Source organism: Delphinapterus leucas, chromosome 1 (genome assembly GCF_059928025.1).
Source record: "Delphinapterus leucas isolate spDelLeu-1000000601 "Yukka" chromosome 1, BTC_Dleu_Yukka2, whole genome shotgun sequence".
Taxonomy (NCBI): domain Eukaryota; kingdom Metazoa; phylum Chordata; class Mammalia; order Artiodactyla; family Monodontidae; genus Delphinapterus; species Delphinapterus leucas.
The window spans coordinates 152,157,081-152,173,404 of record NC_143129.1 but is presented as its reverse complement, the minus strand read 5'-3'; the positions used below and the strand labels follow the sequence as shown (position 1 = coordinate 152,173,404).

The window sequence follows — 16,324 nt, the reverse complement described above, 5'->3', positions numbered from 1 at the left end:
AGTCCTACCTGGTAGGGTTGTGTTGAAGCTTGTTAAGGTGAGCAGAAGAGGGTTTGGCTCATGGTAAATATTCAGTAAAAGGTAGCTGTCATTGGTAGTGAGGTAATGTGTCTGACCATGCTTGGAACAGAGGAGGCAAATTGCTCAGAGAATTTTGGTTCCTCCCCTCCTGCATTTTTTGTTTTCCTTTAAACAAAGTTGTTCTGCATGGCTCTCCACTGTGCGTGGGAATGAGAAGAAATGGAGGGGGAATTAAAAGTTCAGAAAAGGAGAGGAAGAGGCGAAGAGAGATGAGGTAGGCCTGTGGGCGGCTGAGCTGGGTGTGGCCGAAGGGAGGGTCCACTTTCCTTTTAATCAAAGATGCCTTACGTGTGGTTTCCTAGCAGTGCTGCCATTAATTTATAAAAAATGCCGCCTAATAAAATTCTGCTTGATTCTTCGATTGGCTGGGCATTAGGCCGCAGCCAGCAGCGACGCGGGGACATAACGGATGCATTTGCAGATTTGGAAAATTAAAGCCATCTATATGGTGCCTGTGGTGGGACATCCGCCGATCTGCTTGCTTAATGAAATATAAAGATTCTTTTAACCAATGTAAGCACAATTCGACAGCTTGTGAAACACGGCCGCTCCATGATGGATGGCTCTCCTGGCTCGCCAGGAATTGCGGGGCGGCACCTTTTAAATATATAATTGATTCTGTTTGGAGTGTGCAGTGGGCTGAGCCCATGCACGGCCCGGCCTGGGGCCAGGGCTGCAGGGCCCTGTTTAGAGGCTCCGACTAGCCCTGCAGGACTCCAGCCTGGGCGGCTCTTGGCCTCCCCGTAGGACCCACAGCACTCAGAACTGGATGTGGATGGGGCTCTAGCTGCTGGGCCTGGCTGAGGACTCTGGGGGGCAGGTCTGGGCTGCCCCTTGGCTGGAAAAGTGCCTACCGGGCAGGGTTCCCCCCAGTCCCAGACTTATAGTCCTGCGGAGAGAGGAGCTGGTGGTACCAGGGCCCGAGGACCATACTGGGCTGTGCTGGCCCTGCCTCCCCTACCATCTCTTAGCTGGTGAGTCTTTCTCATGCATGCAAGATTTATTCTTTACTAAGCACTGGCTGTGTACCAGGCTCTGTGCTAGGTGGTACAGAAACCCAAAATGGGTAAAACAATCTATTTATTTTCTCTGTGTTGATCTGTCTTGCTCTTGGCATCAACTCCATCTCTTTGCTTTTTTTTTTTTTTCTTTCTTTCCTTGTGTTTCTCTCTCAGACCCTGTTCAGGGCCACATGACTTCTGAGGGTACCATTTAGCGTACGTTCCTCTGGTCACACACACACACACGTTCACACACACCAGCCCACAGACATATAGATAACCACAGACACCCACTTAAACACAGATGCATACACAGTCATGTGCCTGGTCACAGTCGGGCTGCGTACACACATGGCCACACGTGATCACTGAAATGAGCTGCAGGCCTGTGGCTGTGTGGTACCGCATCTGTGCAGCTTGGATGGTAAGCAGCATCGTCAGTCAGGGGCCCCTCTGTGGCCTCAGAGGAGACCTGGGGCCCTGATGTCCATCTGGAGAAGGAAGAGAGTGTGAGGCTGGGGAGAGAGGCGCTCAGCTGGGAGGATTCAGGCTTGCACAACCTCATCTCACAACATACACACGCTCACATGTGCACACACGTGCATGTATGAGCACACACACTGGGGGAAGGTGCTTTTTCTCTGCTGTTGTCCTATTGCCTTGGATCAAACCGGAGATGCTAGAAGTCAGGGAACAGAACATGCCGGAGTAAGAACCTGTGAGTGGGGTTAGGAAACACCAGCTGGTGGGAGGAATATCACCTCACCTGTGGAAACTTGTTCTACCACTTCCTAGCTGCGTGGCCTTTTACAAATTATCCAATCATTCTCACCTTCCGTTTCCGCATCTGTGAGATGGGGGTAATAACAGTCCCTACCTCCTAGGGTGTTGGGAGGATGGATGGGGATGTCTGATGTATCTGGGGCACTTAACAAATAGTTGTTATTATTCATTCATTCATCCGATCCTCATCTCCTGAGCGCTGCCTCTGTGCCAGACCCTGCGACTGGGCTGAGGTAGGGAATCCAGAAATGCATGAGATACACTTTCTGCCCTCAAGGAGCTCAGTCTAGTGGGGGAGATAGAAGTGTCATCACACTCCTCTGGTCCGGGGCTAGAATTAAGAGAAGCCACGTAAAGCGCTTTGTGTGGTGCCTCGCTCAGTGTGTTCAGTAAGTGGTAGCTGTTGTTGTTACCATCATTTCTATGACCTGAGCTTACTTATGTGCAGCCTGAAGAGGGGAGAGATGCCTTCTCAGGGGCGGGTGGGGAGTGCCCCACTTCTGAGGAGTAGGTGTCAGCTGAGTAGCCTTGTCAGGTCGGGGGCAGGAAGGGCAATGATGTTTCAGGTGGAGGCCCAGCAGGAGCAAAGGCTTGGAAGTGACACGTGGGAGTGGCAGGTAATCTGGTATTGCTGGGTACCAGGGAGGGGGGAGGGCATCAGGCTGGAGGGGAGGGGTGGGCAGACGCCAGACTGTGAAGGTTCTGGAGGCCGTCAGAGGGCCAGTGGGCTGGGGCGGTTTTGGGGCCGAGAGAGGCACACTGCTCCTGGCGTCCGTTAATAAAGACTTGTCGTGCATCAAAAACTGTGAGGTCAGCAATAATTAAGTCAATTAAAATGTCACTTACCACATTAACAACAGTGGAGTTTTAAGGCCACAAAGCCCCTGAGTTTGGTGGGGAGGGGCATTCCAGCCCAACCGGGGTGGGGGATGAATAAAATTACTTCCAAGCTCTGTTCCCTCTTCCCCACATGGCTCCTGTGACACGTTTTGGAGCCTGGCTCCATCCCCACATCCCTTGGAACACAAAGATAACCCTCCCCCCACCCCCACCCTCAAAAAGGAGAGAAAGAAGGAATATAAACGTGAAGATCACCTGTAATCCCATCTGCTCTCTCCCAGAGATAACCTCTGTTAACATTTCAGGGTATAACCTTCCGGACTTTTTTCCTATGCATATTTATACATACATTACAGAAATGGGATCACATCATGCATACTGTTACCTATTTCTTCCACTCAACGGTATATTGTGAGCATCAGCACATACAGATACACATCATTGTTTTAAACTGTGGCACCGTCTTGCATTGCGGGCACGACTGTTCCCTCATTTACTGAACTAATCCTCTCTTGATGGGCAGTGAGGGTTCCAATTGTTTGCCATCATAAGCAAAGCTGTCATAAATATTCCTATATCCATATCTCTGCATACTTGAAGGGTAAATTTCTAGAAATGGAATTGTTGAGTCCAATGATGCTCTCTCTAAAGGCTTTTGATGCAGGGAGTAAAGAGCTCTTTTGTCAGTGAGGTAGGAGAAGGACCATTTCCTACTCCCCTCAATAACCCTGGGTAATAATTTTTCTTCATATTTGCTGACCTGATTGGTGAAATTATTTTATTGTTTCTATTTTTATTTCTTTGGTGACAAGGAAGGCTGAGCATTTTTTGGTCATATGTCAGATGGCTATTTGTTTTTCTTCCTTAATAAGTTGTCTCCGGAATTCCCTAGTGGCCAGTGGTTAACATTCTATGCTCTCACCACCAAGGGCCAGGGTTCAGTCACTGGTCGGGGAATGAAGATCCCACCAGTGCCGCGCGGCCAAAACCAACCAACCAAACAAACAAAGTTGTCTCTTCATTTACTTAGCCCATCTTTTATTAAGGTGACCATCTTTTTGTTTCTATATAAGAGCTCTTTATATGTTATGGGTATTCTCTTTTATTTTTATTTGTGCTACTTTTTAAGTCAATTTTGCTATGTTATGTATGGTAGATATTTTCCCAGGTTTTGTGTTTGCCTTTTAGATTTGTTTATGGTACATGCTGTTATACAAATGCTTAAACACTTTATGTCGCCGTGTCCCTCACTCTCTTCTCTTAGATCTCTGCCTTTGGGGTCACGTTTATGGTACACAGAGTGGGATTCTGTAAGTAAGTGTTGTTGGTAGGTGTCATGTGTGGGTGTCGACTCAGAAATCTGTAAGTCCAGCCCTCAGTTTCCAACTTATATATCCAGCTACCAATTTAACATTCTTTTTTTTTTTTGGCCAGGCCGTATGGCTTTCAGGATCTTAGTTCCCCGACCAGGGATTGAACCCGTGCCCCCTGCAATGGAAGCACGGAGTTTTAACCACTGGACTGCCAGGGAAGTCCCCCCAGCTTAACATTCTTACTTGGAAGTCAGATCCATATTTCACACTTACCATGTCCCCAAAAAGCTGTGATTTCCATTCTCCACCTCCTACTTCCCAGAGCTGCTTCTCCCCTAGAGCTCCCGATTCAGGAAAAGACCCATCTTCACTTAGTGGCTCAGGCCAAAAACTAGAGTATTCTTTTTTTTGCCCTCTTTTCCTCACATTTTATAACTGACCTATCAGCAGTCATGTCATTTCTACCTTCAAACTATGTCCTGATTCTGACCACTTCTCCCCCCTGCACCCGTACCACCCTAGTGGAAGGCACCTCGGTCGCTGGCCTGGGCTTATGCATTGGCCTGGTCTCTTCGCTTCTCTTCTTGACCCTCTGCAGTCTGTTCTCCACACAGCAGCTGAAGTGAGCTTTTAACAGCAAATCATCATGGTCCTCAGCTATTCAAGACCATCCAGGAGCTTCCCATCACACTCAGGATAGAATTCAAACTCCTTACAATGGGCCATGAAGCCCCCTGGGATCGGGACCCCTCCTCTCCCTCCCACCTCCCCTCCCCCACACACCCCCTCCCAATCTGTGCTCAAGCTACTCTGGTTTCCTTGCAGTTTCACACACACACCAAGCTTATTCATGCCTCAGGGCCTTTGTCCTTGCTGTTCCTCTGCCTGGAAAATCTACCCCCGCCCCGCCCTGCCCCGACCCCTGAGATTCACATGGCTTACTTCAAATATCACAGTGCCCTTTCCTGACCACACGTTCTAAAACAGCCTCACCTTTCCTCTTGTCATGCTCTGCCTCTGCCTTATTTTTCTTCAGAGCACTTATTCCTGTCTGACTTTATTACATAGGTTTATTTGTTGTTTTATAGCCTTCCTCCCTTGGAAGGTAAATTCCATGAAGGCAAGGACTTTGGTACTTAGTATGTGGGTGCTTAATGAATATTTGTTGAATGAATATGTGTAATACATGAATGTGTATGAGTATCATGTTTGTGTGTAGATACATCTGCTGCGTGGATGGCTATCTGTGAGAACGTCTATGTGTGGAACTGTGGAAGTAATGACATTGTGTTTGTGAATGTTGACGAATTTGTGTGCAAATCTGACTGCTCATGTGAATGCTTTGCTGAGAATGTCTGCGTATGTGTATTTGTGCATGAACCGTGTGTATGCCCGTGTGTGCACGTATGTGCTGTGGATGTTTGGTGATGTGTCCACTTCAGTGAGGGTGGGGAGCTGAGACATCTGGACACGTCCTTCCTCTTATCAAATGGACCACTTTCCAAAAGTGACGTTTCAGGCCGATACATGATGGGCACTCAGATGAGGACTGCAAGGGTCTGGAGGAGCCCTGGGGCTGGTGGGGCCCTGGCAGCCTCATGCTGATGCGAGCCATCTCAGCAGAAGGGATGTGCACTCTGATGCGTTGGCCACCAAAGAATGAGGCTGAAGCAATGTGGGGCAGAGCAGGCCCTGGACAGGCTGTGTGGCCTCAACACGTCACTGCTCTTGCTCCAAGCCTCAGTTGACTCATCGGTAAATGGGGTTCATTGCTCTTGGCCTGCTTGCTTCTTGGGAATACGGTGAGAATAGAGGGAGGCAATGGCAGTGTGTGTATGACAGTCACAGCAACAGTTCTTAAAGCTGTGCAGCATATGAGGGTTGTAATCCACGATATCATCAGAGCGAATGCCTCAGTGTTCCCAGGCCAGCTCTGGACTTGGCCCCGTGTGAGCCTCAGTGGCTGTTTGTTGAATAAATAATAGGTGTGTGAGCAAAACAATGATGTGCAAGTGAGTAAGTGCCTGGGTGATTAAATGAAGAGATGACTGCATGAAGCAGCAAACGGATTGATGAAGCCCAATGACTAACATGTTTGAGCACACGCTACGTGCCAGACCCTATTGTAAAGGCTTCTCTTAATCCATGCAGCAACCACATGAGATAAGTACTATTACTAACCCCATTTTGCAGATGGAGAAACTGAGGGTCAGAGAAGTTAAGTGACTTACTCAAAGCCACAAAGCTCCCAGGTGGCAGAGTGGAGATTCCAGCCCAGGCAGGCTGACTCCAGAGCCCAGAGCACTAAACCCTACACAAGTCCTGCTGCGTGAATCAATGAATGAGTGGGTGAATGAATAAATACATGCAGGAGCCCTCTTGCTCTTAGCTGTGGGCAAGGCAGGCCACTTTCCGATGGGGAAGCAGAATCTCTCAGGGGTGAGGTGGGCATCCAAGGTGCGGACCTTGGGTGGTGTCTCCGCCAGGGTAGTGTGACCGCATGGCCTCACTCACATCCCCTCCCTCTCCCTGGTCTGCAGGCACATGCCGCGATGCAGCACTACGGGGTGAACGGGTACTCGTTGCACGCCATGAACTCGCTCAGCGCCATGTACAACCTGCACCAGCAGGCGGCCCAGCAGGCCCAGCATGCCCCCGACTACCGGCCCTCGGTGCACGCGCTTACCCTGGCCGAGCGCCTGGCTGGTAAGGGCCGTTTGTGGGGACGGGGGCTGGGGGGGTGGGGTGGAGGAGAGATCTGGGGGAAGAGACTCTGGAAGGTGAAGACAGGAGGGAGTACTGGGAATGTTTACTCTGGGAGACTCAGGAAGACCCAGGTCACTTAGTAACACAGGGAGATGTCAATTCAAAATCTATGTGTGACTGTCCAGAGCACCCTTGTTTGCCAGCACTGTGCTGGGCCCTGGAGCTGCCCTATGCCTTCAGATTCCCTTAACCACCCTGTGAGGGAGGGATTCATTAGCCTCTCTCACAGGTGGAGAGACTGAGGTAGGAGGTAAGGGACTAGCCCACAGCATTCCAGCTAGGAAGTGGCTGGAGTGCCCAGGGAGTACCATCTCTAACAGCTCCCATGTTTTGATCACTGATTGTATGCCAGGCACTGTGTGAGGCGCGCTCTCTCTCTCTCTGTGCGTCTAACCATTCAACTCCAGTAAAGGGAGGCTATTATCTCCATTTTATGGACAAGGAAATGGAGGCTCAGAGAGGTTAACTCTAGGCAGGGCTGGGGTAAGAGGTTAGAATGTGACATTATGGCTAAAAATCTGAGCTTTGAAGTTACAGACTTGCAGTCATTGTAGGGTCTGCCCACTCACCTCTCTTCTCTGAGCCTCAGCTTCCCCCTTTATAAAAGGGAACATGGTGGTGCCCATCCCATAGGATGGTTGGGATGTTATTTGAGATAACATAATCAAGGTATTCAGTAGGGACTGGTAGGTGATCAGAGGAAATTATTACCCAGGTCCCAGGGGAAGTGCCCATGAGGGAGCTGCAGCCTGGTCCCCCCCCTCCCAGTTCAACTGATTGTTGCCCTGCCCTGGCAGCCCCTCAGTGAGCATGGGAAGGATTTGATGGCATAGGTGGGGAACGTGATTTCCTGGGAGGTGGAGCCACCCGCCCCATCCTGTCCCAGGCCAAACCTCAAGCAGCTGGTGAATTGCTCTGGCCCTGGGCCAGGTGGTCCTCAGAGAGCTTTAGGACACTCCCAGGGAGGCCAGGTGCCCAGAGGCTCATGAGAGGGCACGGCAGGAAGAATGTGGCCAGGATCAAATGGTGGGGCAGACCAGAGAAGCATGATCAGGTGATGCAGTCAGGGAGGGCTTCCTGGAGGCCACGGAGCAGGAGTCAGGCCTTAATAGGACAAGGAAGGGGGACTAGCGTGAGTAAAGGCACAGAAATGGGATGGGATACGAGGCCTGGGTAGGGGTTCCGGCCTGGCAGGGAGGGTGAGGCGGCCGCTTCTACTCCTTTAGACGCTGCCAGGCTCTGGGAAGGGCTCAGTGGGTAAAATGGAGCCCCTGGTTACCTTCTGTAGATTAGCATTGGGGTCATCAGTCTCCAGCATGGGGATGTGGGTGCAGTCCTGCCCGGGCTAGGGCTGCTTCTCTGGTTTGGAGTGAATTCCCTGTGCCCAAGCTGGTGGTGACATTTGATCCTTACCATGTTCCAGGGCTCAGAGAGGAAGAGTCAGGGACAGAGGCTCACCTCTGCTGGTGGGGACAGAGGAAGTGGAGAATTCAGTGCTCCCACCAATTCTCTAATCTTGAGAAGGAGGGATATGAGCTCCAGGCGGGCCTTTGTATGGAGGCCTCGCCTTCCAGCAGGAGGTTTTGCTGATGGTACAGAGAGCCTGGCGTCCCAGGCTGTGACTACCTCCCACCCTTGTAGTCCCTGAAGCCAGCAGCAGAAGGCTGAGCTGCTGCTCCCACACCCAGTGTCCTACTGAGAGGGGTCCTCACTCCTTCCCCTCCCACAGCGTGACCAGCATGAGCTCAGGGCTCGGTCCAGGCGGGGATCAGTACCAGTTTGTAAGAGGTTCAGGGCTCCCTCTTTACACTGAAAAAGGAGCAGCCCAAAGTCTGAGGCTTCCTGGATACCCAGTTGCCTCCTACTTCCTCGTTTAGAGTGTGGCGTTGACTCCCCAGTCCCTGGAGTGCAGGGGAAGGACCTTGGCAGCCCTGTGCAGAGGCTGACACAGCTCGGGTTCCCTTCAGCATAGGTAGTCCAGGGTCCACTTATGGGTGTTGGTAGGCGGGGAGAGAGAGGTTAACTGTCCATCCTCCAGGGACTGGTCAAGCAGAAGTGTTGGAGGCTAGACAGCAACCCCAGACAGACATCTATGCTGGGAGGTTCATGTTCCCAGCACGTGGGCAGGACTGTGGAATCTGTGGTTCACCAGGCCTGTCTCCCCTCCAAGCCTGTGGTGGTTAGTACCTGCTCTCTTTGTCCTTCCCTCCTGGAGGAAGCAGCTAGAAGGGTCAAGACCACACGCAACAAGGCTTTCCTGTGTTCTGAGGGCCCTGCCAGAGCCAGGCTTTCTGTTGAGGAGACATAAGAGCAGGAGCCTCAGGTCCTGCCATCAGAGATTCACAGGCCAACTGGGACGATGAGATTCATACCCAGAGGACTTGGATCAAGTGCCAGTGAATTCCATCTCCTCAGTCAGACCTCTCCTAAGTGTACCTTGCAGATAAGTCATGGCCTGGCTTCTCATGGTCGGGACAGTATTTTGCTGGTATCTAGAATCTAAGGGTCATAGGCTATTAGAAGCTTTGTGACATGGACTTCCAAATTATTAGCATCATGTACTCTCAGAATATTATACCCTTATTATTCTGGGACTTTAAGGATTTTAGGGCAATGCCCACCCACCTACCTACCCACCCACCCCAAACCAAATAAGGAAGATCCCCCTCAGTCATATTCCTGACAGCCATTCATAGAGATGAGTTAGACCTCAGTGGTCCTGATAGTGAATGATGGGGTGGAGCGATCTTGAAAATCCAGCCACACGGAGAGGAGATGGGTAATTTCCAAGGGGGAAAGGACCAGGGTCTAGCTCTGGCAGGACCACAGTGGGTCAGAGCAGGGTAAGATTCAAAATCTATTTCCCATAATTAAATGGGCCCCCTTTCCTTGCCCTCCAACGGCTGTACATTTCAAGACATCATCTTGGAGGCCCGCTATGGCTCCCAGCACCGCAAACAGCGTCGCAGCCGCACGGCGTTCACGGCTCAGCAGCTCGAGGCCCTGGAAAAGACCTTCCAGAAGACTCACTACCCGGATGTGGTGATGCGTGAGAGGCTGGCCATGTGCACCAACCTACCTGAGGCCCGGGTACAGGTAGGACCCAGCCCCTCTAGCTAGACCTTGCAGGCAAGCACCAGCCCATCAACCTGGCTTCCTGCTGTCCAGGAGCCAGCACTTTAGCCCTCGGTGCCAAACTGCAACTGGGGTCTCCATGAATGCCTTCAGCGACAGGGAGGGTGGGTTGGAAAGGATTGTGGGTGTGTGTTTGCTACAGGGCGGGGGCAACCTTGCCACTCACACTCCCTCCGGGAGCACCCTGCCCCACAACTCTGCTGCTTCCCCCCCCACTCCTGCTCTCCTCGCCCTGTTCCCAGGTGTGGTTCAAGAACCGCAGGGCCAAGTTCCGGAAGAAGCAGCGCAGCCTGCAGAAAGAGCAGCTCCAGAAGCAGAAGGAGGCTGAGGGCTCCCACGGGGAAGGAAAGACCGAGGCCCCGGCTCCAGACACCCAGCTGGAGGCCGACCAGCCCCCCAGCCTGCCCAGCGGCGACCCCCCTGCTGAGCTTCACCTGAGCCTATCCGAGCAGTCGGCCAGTGAGTCAGCCCCCGAAGACCAGCCAGACCGGGAGGAAGACCCCCGGGCAGGGGCTGCGGATCCCAAAACTGAGAAGAGCCCTGGGGCTGAGAGCAAGGGGCTGGGCTGCAAGAGGGGCAGCCCCAAGGCAGGTGAGGCCCAGCAGCAGCTGTGGTGGGCCGGGGCCCAGCGGAGGGAGAACAAGCAGGTCTAGTCGCACAGGGGCCTGGCTAGCGAGGGGGGTCAGAGCAGTGATAGAGTTAGCCTTTGTGGCACTGGACCTGACCCAGAGAAAGGACTTGGCCATAGCAGGCCTGTTCCAGGTGGTCACCCTTTAGTTGCTGAATCCTGGAGGGGTCCAGGGAATTCAGGGGGTCGGGGGAGAGGCTGTGTGGCAGGGGAGGGGTACTTGGGGAGCTCAGGGCAAAAGCTATTTATCAACCATTATGGAAATTTTCCAGTATTTTAACAACCAGTACAGATGTACCAGTGCATACTGGGTGAGTACCATATGGGTACCAGAGAGTCCCACATGCAGCAGAGACTCAGAGCTGTGTTTTTGGTGGAACAGAGCTCTGGCAGGAGGCATAGCTCAGACACAAACCCTGGGCTCAGGCAGGGAGTGGAGGGGGCTGTGAGCTGAAGCTGGAGGGGAAGGGGAGCCACAGACAGGAGAGGGGAAGGGGAGGTGACTGCCCTTGAGAAGAAAAGGAGTCTTTGGGTGGGACATTTCTGTACTACCTGACTTGCTTATGGCTCAGCCATTCCCCGTGTCAATCTGTGATTCTGTTGTGACGATTTCAAGAGTAAATAAAACTCTCTTGTCCCACCAAAACCAAACAACAACAAAAAAAAAAAAAAAAGGAAAAAAGAAAAGGAGTCTCCCTAAGAAGTCAGAGTCTGGGGCCTTGGCAGAGTCTGGTGCTCCTCCAGGAAGCTTGGGTCCCTCCCTCCCAGGATTCTGGGGGATGCTCAGCCCTGGCTGAGGTGTGTGGATATGGTTTCAGCCAAAGCCTGTCTTGTCTGCAGCTCCAAGGGGGTGGCAAGGCCGAGGGAACCCCTCCTGGCAGACCAGTGCCCTGTCCTGAGTCCTCGATTCTTGGTTCTCTGCTTGCAGATTCCCCGGGCAGCCTGGCCCTGGCCCCTGCAGCCCCTGGGGGCGGCCTCCTGGGCCCCTCCCACTCTTACTCCTCATCCCCGCTGAGCCTCTTCCGTCTGCAGGAGCAATTCCGCCAGCACATGGCCGCCACCAACAACCTGGTGCACTACTCTTCCTTCGAAGTGGGGGGCCCGGCCCCTGCTGCTGCTGCTGCCGCCGCCGCCGTGCCCTACCTGGGCGTCAACATGGCCCCTCTGGGCTCACTGCACTGCCAGTCCTACTACCAGTCTCTGTCAGCGGCCGCTGCTGCCCACCAGGGCGTATGGGGGTCTCCACTGCTGCCCGCACCCCCCGCAGGCCTGGCGCCTGCCTCGGCTGCCCTGAACAGTAAAACCACGAGCATCGAGAACCTGCGGCTTCGGGCCAAGCAGCACGCGGCCTCCCTGGGACTCGATACGCTGCCCAACTGACTGCTGGCCTCCCACGCAGCCAGGGCTCTTGGGTGCCCCCAGCCCAGCCCCATGGTTAACCCAATACGGCTCTCAGGGAGTTAACTCCAGGAGCCCAGGGATCCCGGAGCCTTGGAGTCCTGCTTCCTGTCCCTCTCCCCCTCCCCCCACCAGAGCTCCAGCCCTCGGTGAAGCCCACACCTACGCCCTGCCCTCTGCATGGCCCTGCTTGGATCCCACGGAGGCTGAATGGGGAGGAGGTGTGAGGCTGGTGCCCCCAGCTTTCCTCGGGGAGTGAGAGGCTCTCGCTGGCTAGATCCCCACCTCAGCGTCACCTCCTCCCATCCCTCCCTTCCTCCCCTTCTGTCCCTAGTAAGTTTGTGTGTGGAATGTGAGATATATAAAGCTATATTTTCAGGCACCTGCCTGCCCCAGGCCCCCTGCCCTGCTCCATCTCTTCTCCTCTGCTGCTCCCGCCTCCACCTGCAGCTTCCACATCTCACTCTGGCCTTCCCTTCTCTCTGTCTCTCTGTCTCCCCTTTTCTTCTTCCCTGCCCGCTCTCTCCCTGTCTCTGTCCAATTCCCCACCCCGTCTCTCCCCAGCCTCTGTCTTCCCCACTCTGGATCTTCCCCCATGTCTCTCCTCCCTGCCCCTGCTTTCTTTCTTTGGCGCTGGCTGTGTTGGTGTTGTCAATTCCCAAGCTATGTTTGTTTGGGGTTGTGGCTTTTTAGTTTCAGTAAGTTTGCTTCTTCCTGTTCCTCTCCTTTTGCTTCTTCCCTGCCTGTCTCCTCCCCGCCGGCACCCTCTTGAGGCAGCTGTTCCTTTGCATCCCCAGTAGAGGTGATACGGCCCTCACTGGAGACCCTGGAACCACTGGAGCTTCAGGCAGTAGGGGGCACTAATTGCCCACCCTCCCCCACCAGCCCAGAGTCTAGAAGGGCGTGTTCTCTTCTCTCTCTTTTCTAGCTTTGAGGCCCCCCCCCCATACCCCTGATTGAGGAGGAAGGGAGTGGAGGCAGGAGTCAGACTGGGGCAGGCAGCAAAACGGCAAGGCAGCATCTCCGGCTGCCACAGCGTTCATCCAGGCCTGACCACAGGGCTCCAGACCTCTCTTTGGTGAGACTTCCCTGGGTGGAGGGAGGCAGCAGGGAATGGGTGCTCTCAGAGAAGTGTCTTCAGAGGAATGCGGTCCCACGCCCTGGGCCTCCAGGTTCTGCAGTTAGTGTCCAGGGCAGGGGTGTGGCTAAGCCAGGAGGGAAGGTCGGACTCCAGCTCCTGATCACAGTAAGCGCAAACCATGCAGCAGTGCGGAGTCTCAGGCTTCTGCCGGCGTCCTGTCCCAGAGCCAGCTGTCAAAGTAAGGGCTTCTGTCCAGGTAGTCACTGGCTCAGAAAGGTATGCTCCTGCTTATGGCCAGGAACCCAGCCCAGCAGACTCCCTCTCCAGGTGGAGTGACCTTGAGTCAGCCCGTAGCCTCTCTGGGCCCGTTTCTCCACCTGGATTAGATGGCCTGTAATGTCCTGTCCGGCTCTAACATTCTGCACGTCTGTGCTTACAACCTTGCGGGGCAGAAGTTTTTAGTTAAATTAATAACAACCACGAAAAGGCTCTCAAAAGCACAACGTATGAATTAGAAAATGACTGTTGCCTTGCTGTGGAGCAGTGGGTGTCACACGCACAAGCCTCTCCATGGGTACAGCCACAGTCTCTGCATCTCAGTTGCCCCAGTAAGTATAATGGGTCCTTTCAAGTTGAGACAATCTGGATTTGATCCTGTTGTTCTTGAGTTTTAGTCCAGCTTCTGTGGCCCCCCCATCTCTAAGCCTTCACATGGTCTCAGGGGCTCAGGGTGAGGGGAGGGAAATGGCTTGCACAGATCCTGGGCCATGATGCCCAGCCCTGTGCAGCTCACCACTGAAGCCTCCACACCCTGCTTAGGGAAGCTGCATCTGAAAACCAGGGTAAAGGTTCCTAAGGCTCACCTCCTCTCCCAGCGGTAAGAGAGGGGGGTCTACTGGCAGGATTGCTTTGCAGAGTAGTTGGTGCCCATGACCCTTGGGGAGTTCGTCTGGCCTAGGGCAGATGGAGAAGGCTTTGGATGGGAGCAAAGTGAGGGGGATGGTAGCTTGGGCCAAGAAAGCTGTTTGAACAAAGCAGTGGAGTGAGACTTTGTGGATGATGGGGAAATGGTGGCTGGCTTCATGAGAGGTGGGGCTGAGGGTCCTGAATCCAGTATCTCACCTGGATGTGGCAGGGACCAAGGCAGGCAGGTGAGGGTTTCTGAACAGGGGGATCAGTTGAGCCAGGATCAGGTATCTGAGATTTGGAAGGTGAATCCAACAGCCACAGGAGATCAGAGGAGAGACTTGGGCAGGGAGACAGGAGGGTAGCAGAGACTCTAGGAGACAATAGGGATTTCTGGTTTAACCTCTGGGATCAGCTCCAGGAAGCTCTGTTTCCGAAATGAAAGCAATCTCATCTAGCCCAGGCATGGGGACTGAAGCTTTTTGCCTGTCCCTGGAGGCAAATGACTGTCACTGGACTTTGGAATCCAATAGCTCTAGACATTACCACCTCCTCCAGGAAGCCTCCCCTGACTTCCCAAGGAGCAAGTCCACCCCGGAATCATGTTCTATTATGGCAGAACCAGGCCCACCTCTGGCTCAGCCCAGCTTCCCTCAGAGCTTTGTCAATACTTCCTCATTCAATTGACCCAATTCCACCAGCCCAGAGAAGGCAAGGAAAGTATATGTGGTCCCCTTCCCCGGGCAAGTCTCAATGTAGCTTAGGGGACCAGCCTCAGTGACTGAAAGCAGCTAGAGAGCAAGAGGGGAGAGTACTTGTAAGCCGTACCCTGCATCTCCTATCAGCTTGGGGTGGTCCCACCACACCTGAGACTGAGGCTGAAGTCTCTCCCAGGTTGGCCTGGTCATCTCAAGGCTGAGAGCCAGAGGCTCTGACTGTTCCTTCCAGGAAGGCCTCATTCCTCTCCTCTCCCTCCTGTTTGAGGTCTCCATTTCCCTGCTTCCTCACCTCCCCAGAGCATGATCCAGGGGCCTGGGCCCCCACCCCGACTCCGCGGCAGCGGGCTGTACAGACTGCTTTCCAAACCAGCTGTTTTGTGACCTTTTGTGCTTAGAGGTCGTGCCAGCCCGTGGCAAAACCACTGTGTACCGTATTTATTTATTCCGTTAGTTGAAAAAACAAGACTCAAATGCCCCTCCCCGGCTCCAGCCCCTGCGTAGTGCAGCATGACACTCTGTCCTGTGTACCCCTCCGTCTGTCTGTCTGACTGCCTGTGGCGTTGTGACCTGTTCTTTGTCCTACTTGGTAATAAAAGAGAATCTGGCAGCACAGCCCTCGGTCCAGGTTCATTCCCAGAGATGCCCATGGTGGGCTGAGCAGATGTCGTCTGCCTCAAGGTCTGCTCACGGTGATCCAGCGCTGTGGCCAGTGGTCACGGTGGTCTAGCTCCCTCCAGGGCCCTCACCAGTCTGTGGCTGGTGTGCCACTCTGGGGAAGTCATGGGGAGCAGAGGGACCAGGGCGGGGAAGGGTTCCACCATCATCTCTGGGCGGCTTGGTCCTCACCCAAGCCCGTGTGGCAGGGCAGCTGAGGGTATTCGGGGTAGTCTGGGGGATGGGTATGTCGGATGGAGAGGGGCGGGGGTTCTGTGGGAATGACGGGAAGGCACACCGGATCTAAAGCCAGAGCTGTTCTCCAATGGGATAGGCAGCTTATGGAGGGAGGGAGCCCTTTGGCCTCAGAGGTGAGGAAGCAGAGGAGGAGGAGGGACTCTGCTGTGGTGCTGGATGGACTGGAGATTTATGAAGCTCCTCTTTTTAAGAAAAAGACGACTGGCAATTTCCCCTACTCAGCCGTCATGGCCCTTCCCCGGGGTTCTGCACAGAGGGTCTGCATAGGGCCCCTGAGCCAGAAGGGGTGGTGCAGGCTCGGGGTTGGGATTTGGGGGTGAGAGTCCCCTCTGGGGGTTTCCTGGAAGGAGAACACCAGCAGACCTGACTGGTGTGCAGGGAGCTGCTTGCTGGGCTTCCCAGGGAAGGCGCCTCAGGCCAGAGGGACCCATGGGGCCCTGACCCCCCCATTTCCCAGGTCGAAGCTGGACCCTAGGAGGCACATTCCTCTCTCCCCAGTGGGACTGAGGATTAGGGCGGGGAGCACCCCCTTCACCTTGCCTTCCCACCTCCCTGGGAGGGGCTGGCTGATCAAATGTCTGCCCCAAATCTCCTACTGCCCCTCCCGGACCTGAGCCCCGCCTGCCCCTACATACCTCTGCCCCAGGTATACACCTTCCCTGGTGGAGAGGGCACCCTGGGAACTCTGCAGTTCAAATCACTCATGCACTCAGCACTTACTGAGCACCTGCTGTATGCCTGGCCCTGTGCTGGGCACATAG

At 54.0% G+C, this 16,324-nt stretch overlaps 1 protein-coding gene across 2 annotated transcripts; it reads left to right on the top strand.

The window, feature by feature from the left end:
* The first annotated feature begins 6,379 nt into the window (after positions 1 to 6,379).
* Positions 6,380 to 12,358, top strand: DMBX1 (diencephalon/mesencephalon homeobox 1). Of its 2 annotated transcripts, none has more exons than XM_022574986.2 (4): positions 6,380 to 6,724; positions 9,702 to 9,880; positions 10,162 to 10,510; positions 11,476 to 12,358. In XM_022574986.2, exons 1-4 carry the CDS (start codon positions 6,571 to 6,573, stop codon positions 11,925 to 11,927), a joined length of 1,134 nt encoding a protein of 377 aa, XP_022430694.1. In that variant the 5' UTR covers positions 6,380 to 6,570; the 3' UTR covers positions 11,928 to 12,358. The 2 variants fall into 2 exon arrangements, with proteins under 2 accessions (XP_022430694.1, XP_022430693.1); XM_022574985.2 differs by having other exon boundaries at positions 6,524 to 6,722; positions 9,685 to 9,880.
* Positions 12,359 to 16,324: the final 3,966 nt, after the last annotated feature.

Bases quoted from the DNA above. Each gene is read 5' to 3' on its own strand.
- DMBX1 (XM_022574985.2), top strand. From the start codon at position 6,571: ATGCAGCACTACGGGGTGAACGGGTACTCGTTGCACGCCATGAACTCG. The intron at 6,723-9,684 runs TGGTAAGGGCCG...CTTGCCCTCCAA, and splicing joins ACCCTGGCCGAGCGCCTGGC to CGGCTGTACATTTCAAGACA. The intron at 10,511-11,475 runs GTGAGGCCCAGC...CTCTGCTTGCAG, and splicing joins GAGGGGCAGCCCCAAGGCAG to ATTCCCCGGGCAGCCTGGCC.